General features: G+C 47.1%; 1 protein-coding gene across 4 annotated transcripts in view; it reads left to right on the top strand.

The window, feature by feature from the left end:
- The window catches only part of HNF1B (HNF1 homeobox B), a gene marked incomplete at its 3' end in the record, with an annotated part of 69,816 nt that overhangs the window by 15,858 nt on the left and 36,384 nt on the right, over positions 1-17,574 (top strand). For all 4 annotated transcript variants that reach the window (XM_081108772.1, XM_081108773.1, XM_081108774.1 and 1 more), the window contains exon 5: positions 14,803-14,963. In XM_081108772.1, the coding sequence (XP_080964898.1) occupies positions 14,803-14,963 (161 nt within the window). The remainder of the gene's footprint in view (positions 1-14,802; positions 14,964-17,574) is intronic.

Consider the following 17,574-nt stretch of genomic DNA (forward strand, 5'->3'; position numbering starts at 1 on the left):
TGCGACAGCAAGGGAGGGGCAGGTCTTCATCAGCCTTCATTCACGCCACACACAGACTGTCTTCATTCTTATGTCACCTTTCCAGATGGAAATCAGGGCTCACTCTCCTGGAAAGAAAGGGAGGCACAAGGCTGAGCAGAAGCCCTTCCAGGATAACTTTCAGCTAACCTGGCCCATGCGTCTTCACTAAGAGGACATGTTCTATTTTGCGGCTGCTTACTCCTCCCTCCCTCTGTACTCTATTCCTCTCTCTCCAAGCCCAGTGGGCTTGATTGTCCTGATGGTCAGATCAGAGCTTGAAAACCAGAGCATCCTGCCTCCTCCCTATCTCCTTTCACATCTCCCAACTCATCGGTAGGACTCTAACCCTGGGTCCCAGACAAACCTAACTCTGGGCTAGGATGTCTGTATGGTTGCTATCGTTTTCTTTGATGCCGAAGTCCACAGGACCCAAGGAAATCTCACAAGTGCCCAGTGGCAGGGTTGTAACGAAAGTGAATCATCATAACAGCTATTGATGGAGTACTTTTTGGGTACCAGGCTCTGGGCTGAGCACCTACATACATGCAGAATCTTCGACAACAACCTTGATGGGTAGAAACCATCTGTGTCCTTAGCCCCATTTTACAACCAAGGAAGGTAAGATGTTTAGAATCTAAGTGATTTGCCCAAGTTTATATAGTTAGGAAGTGGCAGAGACAGGTTTTGAGTTGTCAGGCCCTGTCCATCTCTCTGCTTTATACAGGTGCTAAGAACTTTTCAGTCACGAAAACCAGCACACACACACACTCGGCACACGGTCCCTTCTCCCACTTTCTCACTGCTCCCCCCTGAATGACAAAGAGGCTTTGGGAGAGCATGGCCAAGGAGGTGGGGTTACGGTGGGGGTCTCTCAATCTGGCTAGTTTACTGCTACACAGTCCCGTCCCCACCCCCCCCCCAGCTGTTGCCCCTGACCGAGGTGGATCCGTGCCCGCCCAGGGAAGAAACAAAGCCCTCTCTTTCAGGACCCCATCCCCATCTGGGTGGGGATTTGAACTGCCCTTGCAGTCAGCACTGTCTGGGGCACTAAATGTCTTAACAACTTAATGGGACTTCTTAGACCGCAGGCACCCCAGCTCACCTCTGGAGCCCCACCCCCTCCCTGCGCAGCAGACAAGGGGAGGGGTTTATGAGGGCAGTTGTAAAAATATTCATCTGGGCAGCAGACGTCCCCATAGTAAATAAGCCCCTTTGTCCCTAAGTAGCAGATTATTTCAGTTCAGAAGAGACACAAATCATGTCTTGAAACGTCGGTTTGTACTGACTTGGAGTTCAGTGGTGGACAAGGCCCCAGGTAGTCTCCTTCCTCAGGACTTTATCTGACTGCCATTTTATCTGTTAAATTTGAAGGTGGTTTTATCTTGCCGTATCACCTTCATGGGCTGCCACTAGATTGGGGAAGACAATCAGGATATTAATGAGATTAAGGGGCCTGGCCTTCAGAGCATTCAGCCAGCAACCTTCCCCGATAGGGGACCAACCCTGGCCTGCATACAAAGAAAGCCTGAGGCTGGGCTGGCGGGGCGCCACCCTCTGCACAAAGGGGCCAGGAGATACTGGAGTCCTATCACTGTCAGCAGCCTGTTGGCCATGCCTCATCCTCCTGAAGGACCCTTCGAGGATTCAAGGACTCCTTGTTGCCTCCAGTTAGCTCAGCAGGAAGGAAGCTGCCTGTGAGCGCAGAGCCCTGGCCTGCAGGTAATGGGAGAAGTGCCCTTGGAATCTGTTTGTTGAAGGTTTGATGGGAACGGACAGGAACTTGGAGAGAATTAAACACTGAAGGTGCAAAGAGAGGCAGAAATTTGTGCAAGGGTCTTTGCAGCTAATCGCTTGATGGGAAGGCATAAGATCGGGCCTTATGCCTCTGCCCACTTTTCAAGAAGAACAAGCACAAATGGAGAAGGAAAAAATGTGTGTGTGTGTGTGTGTGTGTGTGTGTGTGTGTGTATGAATGAATGAATGAAACATAGCCCCAAAATAAAATAAAATGAAGCATTTAGTTGTGGTTATCATCCTAGCTGTTCATAAGAACTCTAGTATAGCGGTTGACAAACTATTTTTTTTTGTAAAAAGCCAGATAGTAAATATTTTAGGTTGTTGTTTTTTTGTTGTTGTTGTTAATCCTCACCTGAGGATATTTTTTTCCATTAATTTTTAGATAGAGGGGAAGGGAGAGGGAGAGAGAAACATTGATGTACGAGAGACACATTGATTGGTTGCCTCCCACACACACTCCTACCAGGCCGGGGATTGAGCCTGCAACCAAGGTATGTGCCCTTGACTGGAATTGAACCTGCAACCCTTCGGTCCGAGGGCTGATGTTCTAACCACTGAGAAAACTGGCTAGGGCAATATTTCAGGTTTTTCAGGCCATACTGTCTCTTTATAGAGTAAAACCAGCCATGGAGCATATGCAAATGAATGCACACAGCTGTTTTCCAAGTAAACTTTATTTACAGAAACTGAAATTTGAAATTTTTTAGAATTTTCACATAACACAAAATCTTCTTTTGATTTTCCCCAACCATTTAAAAATATAAAAACTATTCTGAGTTCATGGATCATATAAAAACAGGCTGCTTTGGCCTGTGAACCCAGTTTGCTGACCCATGTTCTAGGACAAGGGTTCCTACACCTTACTGCACTTTAGAGTCAACTGTGGAGCTTCTAAAAATCCCAGTGTGCAGGCCGAACCATAGATGCCCCACCACCAACAACCCCAATGTTTAACACACACTGAAGATACTCTCCAGGGTATCTTTTTGTAAATCCAGTGGGCATAGCCACCAAATCATGGGCTATAGAATCCAGAAGCAGGTCTGAATTCCAACCTCAACTTGACCACTTAACTAGCTGTGTGATCCCAAGTCTCTGGGATCTCTGAGCCTCAGTTTCTCAATGTGTCCAGTGGGGACACCCATTCATGCAGATACTGGAAGGATTTAGTGAGAATATAGGTAAAGCATCCTGGACTTTCATAAATGGTGGCTATTACCATTCCTTGCAGAGCCTGGTTAGTTTTTACTCGTTTTTGTTTTTTGTTGTTTCCTCTTTTCCTCTTCGAGGTTTCTTTCAACCCTAATTTTTAGAGAATTTGAGTATTTCTAACCTTGGTGCTTGCAGCAGACTCGGGCTGGCTCCTGTAGCACATTGAGCACGAGGCAGTTTCTCATGCTTCCAAGAAGGACTGCGCTGTGACATCCAGATGGCATTTCCAGCGCCTAGGCATTTCGGGCGAATACACGAACCAGTGCGAGAAAGCTGGGAGGCGCAGAGGATTGTGGTGGGGGACCAGGGCTCGTGAACATGTAGCAGGAGGTCAGGTTCATAAGATGATCCTCAGTTTCCTATACCTAATAGGGCATTTTTCTCTCCTTTAATTAAAGGAGGTGTGTGTACCCTGCGTGTTCTTATTTAGCCTCGGTAACTGCAAATTGGGGGTGTGGTGGGGTGTGGTACTTTCCTAGGGGAGGCCAAATCTGAAAAACTTAACGGCCTTTGTTCTTAAGAGGGAAGCTCCCCCACGTGTCAGGCAAAGAGCGGTAAGAAGGGGAGGGTGGATGCAATCCCCGCAGTGAACATAGGCAATGAACACAGGAACACAGAATTCCTGAGGACTGACTTTCTGGAAGTCACTCCAGTCAACCCATGAACATGTATGTGTCTGCTTCAGACGCCTTCCCACCGCCTCTGCCCTGGCTGCAGCAGCCCCCACAGAAGCACACCTATGAGTTCAGCCACTGGAGTCCAATAATGAGGCGCAGTCTCTCTCATGCGTTCAGGAGTTCAAGAGTCAAGTTTCTCAGTACAAGTACTGGGCATGTCCTTCCCAAGTTGAAAGAACACCATTCAGTCTTTAGTGTTTCATGACTTCCCCAAAGGATGCCTGCGTCCCCCAAGGCAAGGTGGTTACAGGCAGTCTCATGTCAGGGCTACACTCAGACGGGTATGTCCAGGTAGCAATGTGTAGCGCCCAAAACAGGCTTGGGCTTGATGTGTGGTTCTGTCACTATCTGGTGGCATGGTGTCAAACAAGTGACTTAATCTTTTTAGGCCTCCGTTTCTTTATCTGTAAAATGGGGGTCACAATATCTACCTCCTGAGGGCTGTTGTAAGGCTTAAATATGGTAAGCCACCCCCAGAGCCAAGTACAGTGCCTGGCAAGGAAGGTGTGATTGGGTTGACTCAGGACCCCTCAGGGCATTGAGAGGAGGAAGAGCTTAGATCTCCCTGGGTTCTTGACCAGGGTATGGTTTGCAATTTCTCCCCTGGACGTTTCCCTTTTCATGAACCCTGCTTGGTATTTGCGACATCAGAAACAATGAAGCCCGAGTGGTTCTCAAATCTCCTTCCGAGGCCACATACTAGTAAAAGGCATCTGGGGAGCTCATTAAAAATATCCATGGCGCCCCCACTCACACATTTGAGAATCAGAATTTGGGGAAGAGGGTCAGGCATGTGAGGTTTCAACAAACTCCCTAAGAGATTTAGATGTAGAGTCAGGGCTGTACATCCCTGGGCTTGATGGAGCAAGAGAGTTCTGAAGGGGTTGGCAGTCATTCTGATGGCCCCTTTCTGCACTAGGCAGCTGGGATGAGGGGCTCTGAACTAGGATTCAGGAGACCCGAGTCACTGAGGAGCAGGGGTGACCTTGAGCAAATCACAACATCTCAGGGATTCTGGCAAATAAGGGTGTTAGACCTTTAAGCTCGGACAGGTTCTTATTTGGAGATTGTGTGGAGCCTCAGGTCTTGGGGCCAGGACTCTGCTGCTTGAATTAACAGAGGGAGGTTTGCCATTGTGATATTTTATTGTTAAGCTCCTCATCTGTTTCTCTCCCTCCTGCTCTCCCTTGCTCCTTCTCCATTTCAGGAATTGTGTGCTGTTAGAGGCCTTCCACCTTTATTAGGGACCAATAGAGCTTTACAGCACCAGAAGATTGGGTGGGGCCGGTCACAATAAACAGATTTATAATGGGTATAAACGGGACACCTATAACCGCTGGAAGTTAACACTTTGAGGGCCTTTGAGTGGCAGCTTGCCTGCCCATGCCTTTTGGCCCTGCCTACTGCAGGTGCCTCTTCCTGTCGATTGGGATTGGCAGTGAAGTTCAGTGAGCTCTTGCTCAGCAAGAGTGGAAAACCTCTGAACAACATCTATTTATGTAACATCAGTTTGCATGATGGGCACAAAATAGGTGCTTAATTTGTCTCAAGGTGGGGCCTTCTCCTCCTCCTCCTTGAGAATCCTACTGCAAGGGTTTGCATTCCTACCCATCAAAGAAAAAGTAACTCTTATTCTCACTGTGAGGAAGATAGTCCCCGAAGTCTCTGAAAATCTAGCTCAGTACGTATGCATTCCATGTGATAGAATTGTGGGCAATCACGTTCACACGCAAGTGGGAACTCGCTTTCTTCACCACTGTGTCCCCCCTCCATGGCCCTGTGCCTGGAACATGGTGGACATTTTATATATTTGTGGGATGGAGCTCTATATTATAGTGGGCTTTCTGTCCAGAAGCTTAATACCTGAATCCCCTGTTTTACAACCTGTTATTCAATTTTAGAGTTAAACTGAGCATTTATTATTTAAAGCATATTTTTCTTTTTCCAAGAACAATGTCATTTGCTCTACCTCCATTAATTCTGCTTAATCAAAGTATATGGTTCTAAAAAAACAACAACAACAACAACAACAAAAAACCCTCACCATTAAATGCTACCAGGAAGTTTTTGAAGAACATATTTGTTATTTTTTCTCCCTAATGTTTTACTAGTTTAGATAGTCTACTAGTTTAGCTCTTCTAGTTAGTTTTATGTTCTACTAGATTAGTTCCTTTTATAATCTCTTGGACAAGAAAAGAGCTAGAACAGCTCTTCCTGAGTTTCTATTGAGCAAACTGAGGTTTAGAAAAGGGACTGGACTTTTTGCAAATCAGAGTCATTTAGAAAAACAGAAAGGAAACTGCCCAGCTCTAGGCAGCTACCAGTTCTCTGGGGTGCTCCCTGAGCACTTCACTGGTGCTCCTCCTCAGTGGAAGTCAGTAGTCATCCACCTTCAGAGTCGCAGTGCCCAGCACCTGGTGCTCCCTGGGCCCAGCATCCATGAGCTGGTGATCAGTGGCCGTCTGTCATGATGATGGTGATGATGATGATGATAATGATGCTGATGGCACTGCCCTCACCAACAGTGATGAAGAGGTCGGGGTCTGGCCAGGCAAACCCCCTTAACAAGGCAGCTCTGACACTTGCCAGACCTCAAAGGATCTTCTCTCTCAGTGTCACTTCCCAGTAGTGTCCTGCTTATGAATAGGCCGCAGTGGAAAACGTCTCTTTTCTAAGGCAATTTTATTAGCCCTTTAGTCACAATACAGATGTCTGTTTATAGGACCTAACTTTTGTGTGGACACCCAGTGGCTCAGTCTGCTGATGGCTTTATAACCTTCCCCCCTGTTGCCCAGACCCACAAGAAGCATCATCATTCTCCTCATCAGCCAAGCCCAGGGCCTTTGTTGCAGCCACATTGCCCCTGCCTGCAAAGGCAGCCTCTTGGAAAAGAGACCCGAGGAGCCGGGCTATAGCAGGGCTCTGTTTGTCCCCACAGCCATAGGCCTAACGATGGCCACCGTTAACCCTTCGTAGTTTTACTCTAGATTCCTTTGGAGAAAAGGGCATTTAAGTCACTCATTAATTGATGATCCTTATCCCCAAATCAACCCAGGGGACCTAAGACTGGATTCTAACATGATGAGCCTAAATTTGAGGTCCCCACCTGTAGCCTAAAACGTTTAGAAAAGGTAAAGCTGCACTCATGGAAGCACCCATTCCCCTGCCCCTGACAGCATCCTAGGTAACTAATGGGTGCTATGAGTAGGCCCCAAGAAGTAGAGAATGGGTGAGGTCCTCGAAGACATCCCATCAGCTCCTTTTTACACTACATAAAGCACTGCGTCCAAAACGCAGGTGTAAAAAGGAAGTCCTGCTGTGTCACACTTACTCCTCAGCACACCCACCTCCCATCTTCATGAAATTGCACAAATGTGTCCATACTACTTCTTCATTGTGATTAGATTTTAATCTTGCTTTCTCCTTCTCTCTTCCCCGCCCCGCTTCCTCCTTAAAAACGCATGCCTCTCCCTAACCTCAGAAAAGCCAAGAGAATAAGAGGATAAAGGTACCCCTATCAGTTCTCCGCTGCTCAACTCAGACTACAGATGAAGGGAGGGTGGAGCCCTTAGAGTTGAAGTGTAGGCCATTCATCCATCACTTACTCATTCAACAAATACTTCCGAGAGCCTATCACAGGCTAGGCTCTGTGCAAGGTGCTGAGAGGCCCTGCCCTCATTGGACTTATATTCATTCCAATGAGAGATACAGCTGCCAAGAAAAAAGTAAACAAATAAAATAGTTTCAAACTATTTTGAACTATAGATGTCTCAACATATCTGGAGTCAATTTGGGGCTTGTGGGGAAGAGGGAGAAGGGTCGGCTGCCAAGTACCACTGACTTGTGGGAGACCCTTAGCGAGAGGTAGTGAAAATCACCTCCTCCTCTTCGAACCTCTGCTCTCCACCCAGTCACATGAGCACCTACCTGTGACACGCTGAGAAGCAGACGGTGTAAAACACTCCCATACGTGAGGCCTTCTCAAGTTCTTAAAGGCCAGCCTGGCTTCTCTCCCTGGAAGCCTGGGTCTCTAGGCTGAAGTGTCCATTGCAAACCCTCTGACGTTCGTGGTGGCTGGTGGAGCTGGCGGGGAGGACAGGCGGCGTTGTGTCCCTTCCACCTTCCCACAGGTGCACTGTGTACATTCGCTTCTGTTCTCAGCCAAGATGCTTTTGATGGAAGACTTTTTTTTTTTCTTTTCTTGGTTACATTTGCTTTGATTTTTATAAGAAAACCAGTTTGTGGGCTTCCCTTAAGTATCACTCCACTTTTCCTCCTTGAGTTCAAGAATGTTTACCATCTCTGTAGGCCTGTCTGTGTTTCTCCTCTTATGAATTGGGCTCCCAACTAAGCCACCTCAGGTAGAAAGACATCTGGAATTGAAGCCAGCCCAGTGTTTAAATTACTTTCATCTTGCATCAGCTTTTTCCTCCCAGGAATTTCAGATTTTTAAACTTTTTGCACACATTCTTTATTCCTGCAGAGGCAGCCATATTAACAAGAGCTGGCAATAGTCTTGTCTTATCAATGAGGAAACTGAGGCAGCAATGCTAACTCATTTGAGAGCTTTCATTTCTGGCGTTTCAGTCTCGAGCCCGGGAATGGTTCACATTCTTTCATTCCAAATGTGTGTCTCAGAAGTTCACCAGACGGAGTCGTTCCTGTCTCTGCCTCTCTCCTCAAGAAAGTGGTTCTTCTTTGCAAAAAGAGGGAGTGGATTTCTAAGGACACAGTGCTGGGCCCATCAAGACTGGCTGGTTCCTCTGGGTCCCCTCCCCAACCCTTTTAGGAAAGACAGCTCTGTCTACCCATAATTGATGGACACAGTTGTTCCCTTTTGGAAGAGCTTTCTCCTTTGCATGATCCCTCCTGCTGGAGTTTAATTCCCAGTTTTTAGACCCAACAGGGTTGGGCTGCGCTCTGCATGAGGTTAGGAACACAGGGGAAGAATGTGTGTGACAGAGCCCTGGCCAGTTGAGTAATGTTTACTCTGTTGGTGGCTGGGACGCTCGCTCCTGCTGGCAGAGGTCCACCAGCCGGAGGAACATTCCTGCATTATCAGGGATGGGAGATTGGCTCTGAAATGTCAAGGGTGAAAGGCATCCCACCAAATTCTGGGTGCAGCTCACAGACCCCAGTGAAAGGGACCCCGGGCTTCAGCGCCGGAGACCACGTTGGGGCAAGCTGAGCCTGTCATTGCCCAGGAGGCCCCAGCTCCCCTCTTCTTCTCACTGAGCAATTCTGGTCATGCTTTCCGGCCTGACATTACTCTCCTGTTTGTCTAGCATTTTTCTCGCCCAGGAAAACCCGGTGCTTTTCTAACCTTCCTTTATTCATTCATTCTTCTGGCTTCTGAAGAAGGAAGGTCTCTATGGCCACTTTATAGACAAAAATGCCAAGGCCCTAAAGCTGACAGGCCCAGAGTCAAAGCAGAGAGATAGAAAGAATTAGTTCAAAGTGTCTAGAGTCTAGCCACTGGTGCCCTGTGGATTTCTGGAATTGTGGCATTGGAGTCTCAGCTGCTTTTTGAAGCTCCTAGGGAGCTGGGTTAGATACCCAGGGCTCTATAAGCTGTGGTTCGAAGTCCCCGAGCACAGTTTTCTGGACAACCTCTGTGGTTAATTACACACTGAGCAGCTCCTCTCTGTAAGGCAGTTGGTGTGTGTCTTTGAACACAGGTGCACAGCCAGTTCTATAGAACCCAGCATATACATCATAAAAGCCACCATGCAAAGTCACACCATAAAAACCACAGGGCTTATAGGAAAAAAATGGGATGGAGGGCACAATACTCAAAAACTCCGTCAGTGACACCTTTTAAACAGATAAGAATCTAATAAAAACATCAGCAGGGTTTTACACCTGTTTAGTGATTAAGGACTACATAAATGCTGTGAAATCATAAATATGGCACTTTGTCTTGAAAAAGTCCCGAAGTTTGCCTATGGATGTGGGTGTCAGAAGGGTTGCAACTTGTGAGCTACTGTGAATTGGTGAGCTAAAGGTGATGGAAAATCGGAAGGAAAGTTGTGACTCCAGATGTGGACAGATGCAGCTTATGGCACATGCAGTGAACTGATGGTAGGCAGTAGATGTTTTTTGGGTGTGTGTGTGCACATTTATGCACACAAGTGTGTTTAATGTATTCCTGTATAGCTCCATTCAGCTGGGTAGAGATGTCTGAATTCTTCAAATGCAAAATTCATGTTGCATTCAAATAATTCCCTAATATATCAGTAGACCTGAAAGAAATCCACACTTTCAGTACAAACTTCACTGCAGAACCGACTGTATTTTCTCTTTCTGCCAGAGGAATGCTTCCTTGTTGTGGGGCATGAATATTCAAAGTACCTGAAGGTTCATTCAATAAATAGTCCCAATTTCAGGCCTTCTGGCAGGTTCTGAAGATGCAATAATGAGTAAAAGCCATCTCTTCCTTTAAGAGGGAAAGAGAAGTAAAGATATCATCAGAGCATTAAGAGTCTCTACTACATTCAAAATACAAAGAACGGAGCAGATAACTACCCGGATGAGTAAAGGGAAGCTTCCCAGAGGGGGTGACATTTATCCCTCTTACAGGATGTGACATAGAAAAGAAGGGAAGAGCTTTCCAGGCAGGAGGAATAGCATAAGCAAAGGCACAGAGGCAGGAGATGGCAGGGCCTGTGTGAGGAATGGCAGGTCCATGTGAAAAAACAAGTGATTTGTCTCTGTCCCGCATGCTTCCAGGAATTCAGGAATAGCATCATCATCCATGATGCTGTGGACTAGGAACACGTGAAAGTACACAACCTCAACGGGGGCCTGTGGGATGTCTTTAGATTCCAGCTGAGATAACTTCTGCTGCTGGACACACCTGCTGTGGTTCATAGGGCCAGTGAAGGGGACGTGCTCAATTAGTGACTTGAGCCAGGAAGTGAGTGGAAGGTATATGGCCACCTCCTGGCCTTGTCATTTCTCCTATGGGACCTCTGGGGCTATTAAGCTGGCATCTTTGGCCAGTTAATATTAAACCAGAGCCCACATAGCATATTTATTTTCAGAGCTTACAATGGTGAAGGAAAAGGGAAGGTGTCATTTCACTTCTTAACACAGAGCCTGGCTTGTGCTCAAATCAGCCTTTCTAAAAATGTCTTTTAGAGAAACATAGTTCCAAAGGAGGAGGAACTGATGTGTCTTGAGCAGGGGTCCTCAAACTTTTTAAACAGGGGGCCAGTTCACTGTCCCTCAGACCGTTGGAGGGCCGGACTGTAGTTTAAAAAAAGAACTATGAACAAATTCCTATGCACACAGCGGCGGCAAAAACACCCGATGGGCCGGATAAATGTTTTCGGCGGGCCGGATAAATGTTTTCGGCGGGCTGCATGTGGCCCGCGGGCCGTAGTTTGAGGACCCCTGGTCTTGAGCAACTGCTAGGTGCCAAGCATGGTCTGGGTTCTTTGACATCCATTAACTCCTCCGTCTTCTTCCCAAAAAGCTAAGGGGTGGATATTAGCAATAACGAAACCGAAGTTCAGGGAGGTTAAGTAACTTCCCCTAGGTCACACAGCTATTAGGTGGTAGAGCCAAGATTTAAACCCAGGTTGCCTGGCCCCTGAGACTTCTGCTTTCATTCTCATCTCAAGCCCTCTTCTGAGTTTGTGAAATACACAAGCACCTGGCCTCTCCTTCCTTTAATAAGAGCACCAGCAGATACCTTGTGATACACCCTTCACTGCCACCCCCCACCCCTTTATGGCACTTGGCTGATTACAGTCACCCTCTCAGGGTCCAGAGTGATTACCAAATTCCTGGTGAGAAAAGCACCAGTGGGAAGGGTTACAGGTAAATGCGGAGCTGATGAATGGCCTCATGTCTAGCTCCCACCACACTCTACAGCAGTGGTTCTCAACCTTCCTAATGCCACGACCCTTTAATACAGTTCCTCATGTTGTGGTGACCCCCCAACCATAAAATTATTTTCGTTGCTACTTCATAACTGTAATTTTGCTACTGTTATGAATCGTAATGTAAATATCTGATATGCAGGATGTATTTTCATTGTTACAAATTGAACATAATTAAAGCATAGTGATTAATCACAAAAACAATATGTATGTGTTTTCCGATGGTCTTAGGCGACCCCTGTGAAAGGGTCGTTCGACCCCCAAAGGGGTCGCGACCCACAGGTTGAGAACAGGTTCTTTACAGTGAAATAGCCCCTTCCCCACAGTGGGAAGTCCTCTGGCTTACAAATGAGGAAGCTAGAGTTCACCCAATACATTGATAGCAGAGTGAAGATCAAAACATGGATTCCTAATTCTCAAGCAGATACTATCCCTCAGCCAGAGGTCTTTAAAGGAATGTTCAGAGGTCTAGGCCCATCCGTGTGTAAACAGAGTAGGTCCCCTGTTTTCTTTCTCACATGCTGAAGTTCTGCTAGGGAAGAAAACAGTGTTTGAAAACCACAGCAACCTTGGGCTATACAAATGGCTCTTGACTCTCTCCTGCCAGACTCTCTTGTAAAGAAGGCTTTTGTTTCCTGTGCATATCTTTGGTTAATTATTTTTAAATAAATAATTATGTAGCCTGTGGTAGGGGAGAAGCCTCCCAGTGACCCATATTTGATCATCAGAGGGCTGGCCCTCTTCCTCCAGCCAAATTAAATAGGCTAAAACCAGAGTCTGTTTGACTTGAGACTGAATCGATGATGGGGACAGGCTGGGGGTGAAAACACACCTGACTCCCAACGTTATCACCACTCTCTCAGGAGCAGAGCATCTTGGGGAGGTAAATAGCTAGTCAGGGAGTCAGAGAAAGCAGGAGAAAGACCAGGCGAAGTCCAGTTCCTCCAAGAGGAGAGAACCAGAGGGCCTCAGTGGTCTACCAGGTTTGGATGCTCTGGAAACTATTCTCCATGGAAAGGTTGTTCCATTCAGTGCTTAGAACCTGCCTTACGTTGTCTAGAATTCTTGAGTCTTGGGCACATATATTGGGGTCTATTCCTATACCAGCACCCTCCCCCCAGCATCTCCCTTAGTGGTTGCCATTTATTTAGCATTGTGCTAGGAGCTTTCTAGATGTTATCTCTAATATAAAAATAGGAAAGCATTCTCTCCATTTTATAAGAGGAAACTAAGGCACAGAGAAAAAAATTCCTGAAATTACACATCTGTTAAGAGCAACATCAAGATCTGAACCTGAGTTAGTCTAGCTCCATAGCCCACAGCATCCCCACTGCCCCTCCTTGTTAGAAAATTATTCCTTTCATTGATTTGAAATCTGCTTCCCTCTTTTCCATTGAACATAGCTCTGACTTCTGAGCTCACAAGCTTCAGGTCTTTCTTCTTCCATATAACAATACTATGAGCTAATGTGAGCGGAGAAAAAGGGCCTAATTTAACCCAGTGGGACAAAGTAGAGGGTGATAAATAGGAAAGCAGGGGGTTGCAGATCATCGCAAAGGAAGACAGACAGGACTAGGCAGGGGGTGTTGATTTGGAGATGTAGAAGCCTTCCTTTCTTTTAACTTCATGGCTCCTAATTCCCCAAAAATATAATGGCCCAGACCAGTAGCTACCGATTGCTAGTGCTGCCCCACTATCAACACCACCCCCATTAAGAGCCCCTTGAATCAAAGGATGGAGAAAACAACCAATAGTAGAAGCCCATAGAGCATCCATTCAACCACTTGATAGTCAAACAAGTTGCTCTTGAGGGTTAGAGCCCTGCATTAGCACTTATTTGTCTTCTCCCAGCCCTCATAAGCTTTAGGCCATATCAGCCTTGGGTAGTGTCCTTTAGGGGATCCAAGAAAAACTGGCTTGGGTCTCCTCTTGGCAAGCTTTGTCTAAGTGAATTGGAGGCTGCAGTTATGACCGCTTGCCTGGCTTCTGGGGGGACTTTGTAGCCTCCTTGGGAAGGAGCAGGGCAGGGGGGAAACAGACCAGCAGAATTAATATACTTTAAAAAGTGATGTTTCATCTTTGCATGGGAAACTGGGCAAAAAGAGAAGTACAGCCAAATAGTTGGCCCACCTCTCCAAATGAGTTCATGCCTAGAACATCCAATCTGCCTCCCTTGCAGAACAGGGTCCCCCAGTCCTTTTTTGACAAATCCAAAGCAAAAACAAAACAAAACACAACACTCTCTTTCTAAACTTTGAGCTTAGGATGAGTTGCCCACTACGCCAGCTTTGTCTTTGGCTGTCTGGTGGTCACATCAAGCAGGACTTTGATTCTGCAAACTTACCCAGGTTCTTTGCCCAGCTTCTGTTTCCTTCGGTTGTCTGGTCTCTCTACCCAGCATCTTCCCTTTCCTGAGCAAGAGGGTGGGTCAGGGCAGTGAGGTTATAAACATGCTTGGTTCTCCCCTCCCTTGCAGACCAAACTACAGTGCTTACTAAGCATCTACATCCCACCTATGTGTGCTGCCTGCCCCACCTCTCAGCCTTCCCCTGTGCCCTGAAAATCAGCCAAATGGGACCCCATCAAAGGAATGTGAGTCCCAGAGCCAAGGACTCCTAGCTGCAGCCCCATCCCTGTCCTGCTTTGCCTGTGACCCCCAGGCCTTTTGGACTCAGCCAAAACAGTGGTGCACAGAGACTAATGCATTTTGCTATGGCTCTTTCAAGGGTCATTGGGCGAGTGCCTCTTTGTAAAATGTGTTAGCTCATACTTTGCAACCACACATAGCCGAGAGATGCCAGGAAAACATTTTTATAAGGCATTTTGAAGAATAAAAGAAATATTCCAGCCAGGAAGAAGAAAACCCCAAATCCTAAAAGAACTATGCTAATGCAGCAACAAACAGGATTCATTCATTCATTTAACATGTATTTATTGAGTGGCTACCAAGTGCCAAGGCACTGGAGATGCAGCAATGAACAAACAAAACAGATAAAAATGTCCTGCCCTCATGGAGCTTACATTGCAAAACTCAATAAAGGCCTTTCCCCTAGAAAAAGACTGCCAGTATTTCTTGTGGGTAGACAGGGGAGGAGAAGGCAATTTTGTTTTCTTGTCATCCACTCTTGAAAACAAGAGGAGGGGTGGAGTTAGTATTCTGGGGCCCTGGTGGCACTAATGTTCACTGTTGGGTCTGCCTTGTTTTGCAGGAGTACGCTACAACCAACAGGGAAACAATGAGGTCACTTCCTCCTCTACAATCAGTCACCATGGCAACAGCGCCATGGTGACCAGCCAGTCTGTTTTACAGCAAGTCTCTCCAGCCAGCTTGGACCCAGGCCACAATCTCCTCTCACCTGATGGTAAAATGGTGAGTACACCTGGGCCATTGTAGCTCTGGAGCTGATAAGATAAGAGGCAAAACAAACACAACTTCTCACAAGGCCTGCCTCAAACAATGAACCATTGTAGCCCTACTGGGGAAGATGGGGGCTGCCCAGAGTCGGAATGGAAAGGTAGAATGGGTGACCCAGCCTTTGGCGGGTGGAAGAGGTGTTCGGTTTGAACCCAGCCAATAAATCTGACAGAGCTCTGCTCTCATTTTATTGATTGAATGCCTCATAAAGGAGCGAACCGGGTGGGACACTGTTTGTTTTGGGGCTGCCAATGACATTTGTGTTGATAAAATGTTCATTCACCACCACCCCCAACCAAGGCCTCCAAAGCCAGTTTTTCTGACCCAGAGAGGGCCTCACTTTTTCTCTTCACCACCCCCTGGTGCTGGCAAGGAGAGTAATTAAGTCAGGATTTAGTGGGTGGCAGGTGGGGAGAGCCTTCTTGAACAGGGATTTTGAAGGACATTGGATGGCATGCTAGTGACAATTGTGGCACAAAATGGCAGATGGGGTGGGGCAGTGCTTACAGGATGGGTGAGATGCACCGCCTTTGAAGTTACAATGACCCAGGTTCAAATCCCAGTTCCAGCACTTAATAGCTGTAGCCTTGAGTAGGTTACTGAGCTACTCCAGGTCTCTTTGTCATCTATAAAATGGGGGTAATAACAATAGGGTCATTGAGGAGACAAAGGTGGTAACATGGGAAGTACTCAGCACAGTGTGTGGTGAGGTAAATACTCAATAAGTGACAGTGTTGCCCAGCCAGTGAGGCTTAGTGGTTGAGCGTTGACCTATGACCAGGGAGGTCACAGTTCCATTCCCGGTCAGGGCACATGCCCGGGTTGCAGGCTCGATCCCCAATAGGGGCCATGCAAGAGCCAGCTGATCAATGATTCTCTCTCATCATTGATGTTTCTATTTCTCTCCCTCTCCCCTCCTCTCTGAAATCAATAAAAACATATTTAAAGAAAAAAAAAGTGACAGTATTGTTATTGTTAACGTCAGTGTTATTCTCTTTGAATGACGTTTTCTATATCCATTACCACAGTCCATGCCCAGATGTAAGTTGAGCACACTTGGTGAGGTATGGACTGTTTGAGTTTGAATTTTCAAGGTTCGAATCCTCTAGCAGCACAATTACAGAGGAGAGCAGCCCATGAGCAAACACAGGCATTACGACATCTGAAAGGGTAGGAATGGAAAACTTTAGTCTTTGGTCATGCTCTGTGTTTGGGGGGGGGGGGGGAATCGCCCACACAGGTTCCTGGCTTCTATGCTCATGGTGGAGCTGCATGCATTCCCTCAAGGTGTCTGACCCAGAGGTGGTGGAGGCCGGAGCGGGGGGAAGGGACAGGGAGCAGATGCCATTTTAGACCTTGACGTGTGTGCTGTATGGGCAACACAGGAATGGTGAGTCACAGGTGATTGAGTCCCCAGCTCCCCGGAGGGAAAACAAAGTGTAGTTTCTGAGGAGAGAACTGGCCTGGTCCACTCTAGTTTCAGGGCACCTACCTGAGCTGATCTCCCTGGCAGGGCCTCTGCAAAATACATGAAAGGGGGCTCCTGGGGGAGGCATTTTGCGGCCTCCTTGCCCTCCCTTTTCCATTCACCTTCTCCATGAAGAGCAGTTTGTCTCGGCTACCTTGTGAGAGGCACAGACAGGTCCTTATGAGTTCTCAAGAGTCACTTTGAGACCCAGACAAGTAGGGATGGCCCAGGCTTCCTTGGAGAAAGGACCTTGTGGAAGAGGTCTCGACTTCTCAGTGGATGCTTCCCTAGGAGTTTCCCTTTGAGCCCTCCCCCTCGATCTCCTAAGGGGCAGACCGCCTCACCCAGGCCAGGCTACTCCAAGGGCAGCCTGCAGACACGCTTTCTTTTTGCTGTTCTGCTTGACAGTGCCCTGATGGGCAGTGTATTCTTGGGTTGACGATTGGCCAAGACAGTACACCTCAGCGTTAGCAAACACCTGGAAGCTTGTTTGCAGGAATCAGCTTTTCACCAGTCTCCAACACCCTGGCTCATATGTTATGTCACTATTACTGGAAACCTTAATTCAAGAGTCCGTGTCCTGTTAATGTCTAACAGATCTTGGTCCACCAAGGCAGGAGGGTACTATGGTTAACAATAATACAGGCGAGGGGACCAGTGTGTCCAAGACTTGGGCTCTGTTATTTATCAGCAATAGGGTGGGCATTGCTTAACTTCAGTTTCCTCATCTGTAAAGTGAGGGGTAAAATGAGGGGTAATGGGTGTGAGGATGGTTTATCGCTCTGCTGTTCTTTGAGGACAAGGCCTGTACAAGGAATGTGTGCTTTCAGGAGGACTTGCATTTGAAATCTTCCCCCAGATACTGGTTTTGGAAATAATGCTGATCCATTTGCGCTTTGGTTTGCACTCTCTGTCCCCCACCCCTGCCCAGATGGCATGCGTTGACAAAGAGCTGGCCAGGGCTAGGGTTGCAGTCTGTGCATGTTGAACCTTGTTTTTTTAAAAGCATGTACTGGATATTTTCGCAGCATCAAAGCAGTGTGACCTAATGGTGAAAAGCTCAGGCCTCAGAGTCAGGTAGCTGCTTTCAATGCCAAC

This window comes from Myotis nattereri (assembly GCF_964212035.1).
Source record: "Myotis nattereri genome assembly, chromosome: 16".
In the NCBI taxonomy this organism is placed as follows: Eukaryota; Metazoa; Chordata; class Mammalia; order Chiroptera; family Vespertilionidae; genus Myotis; species Myotis nattereri.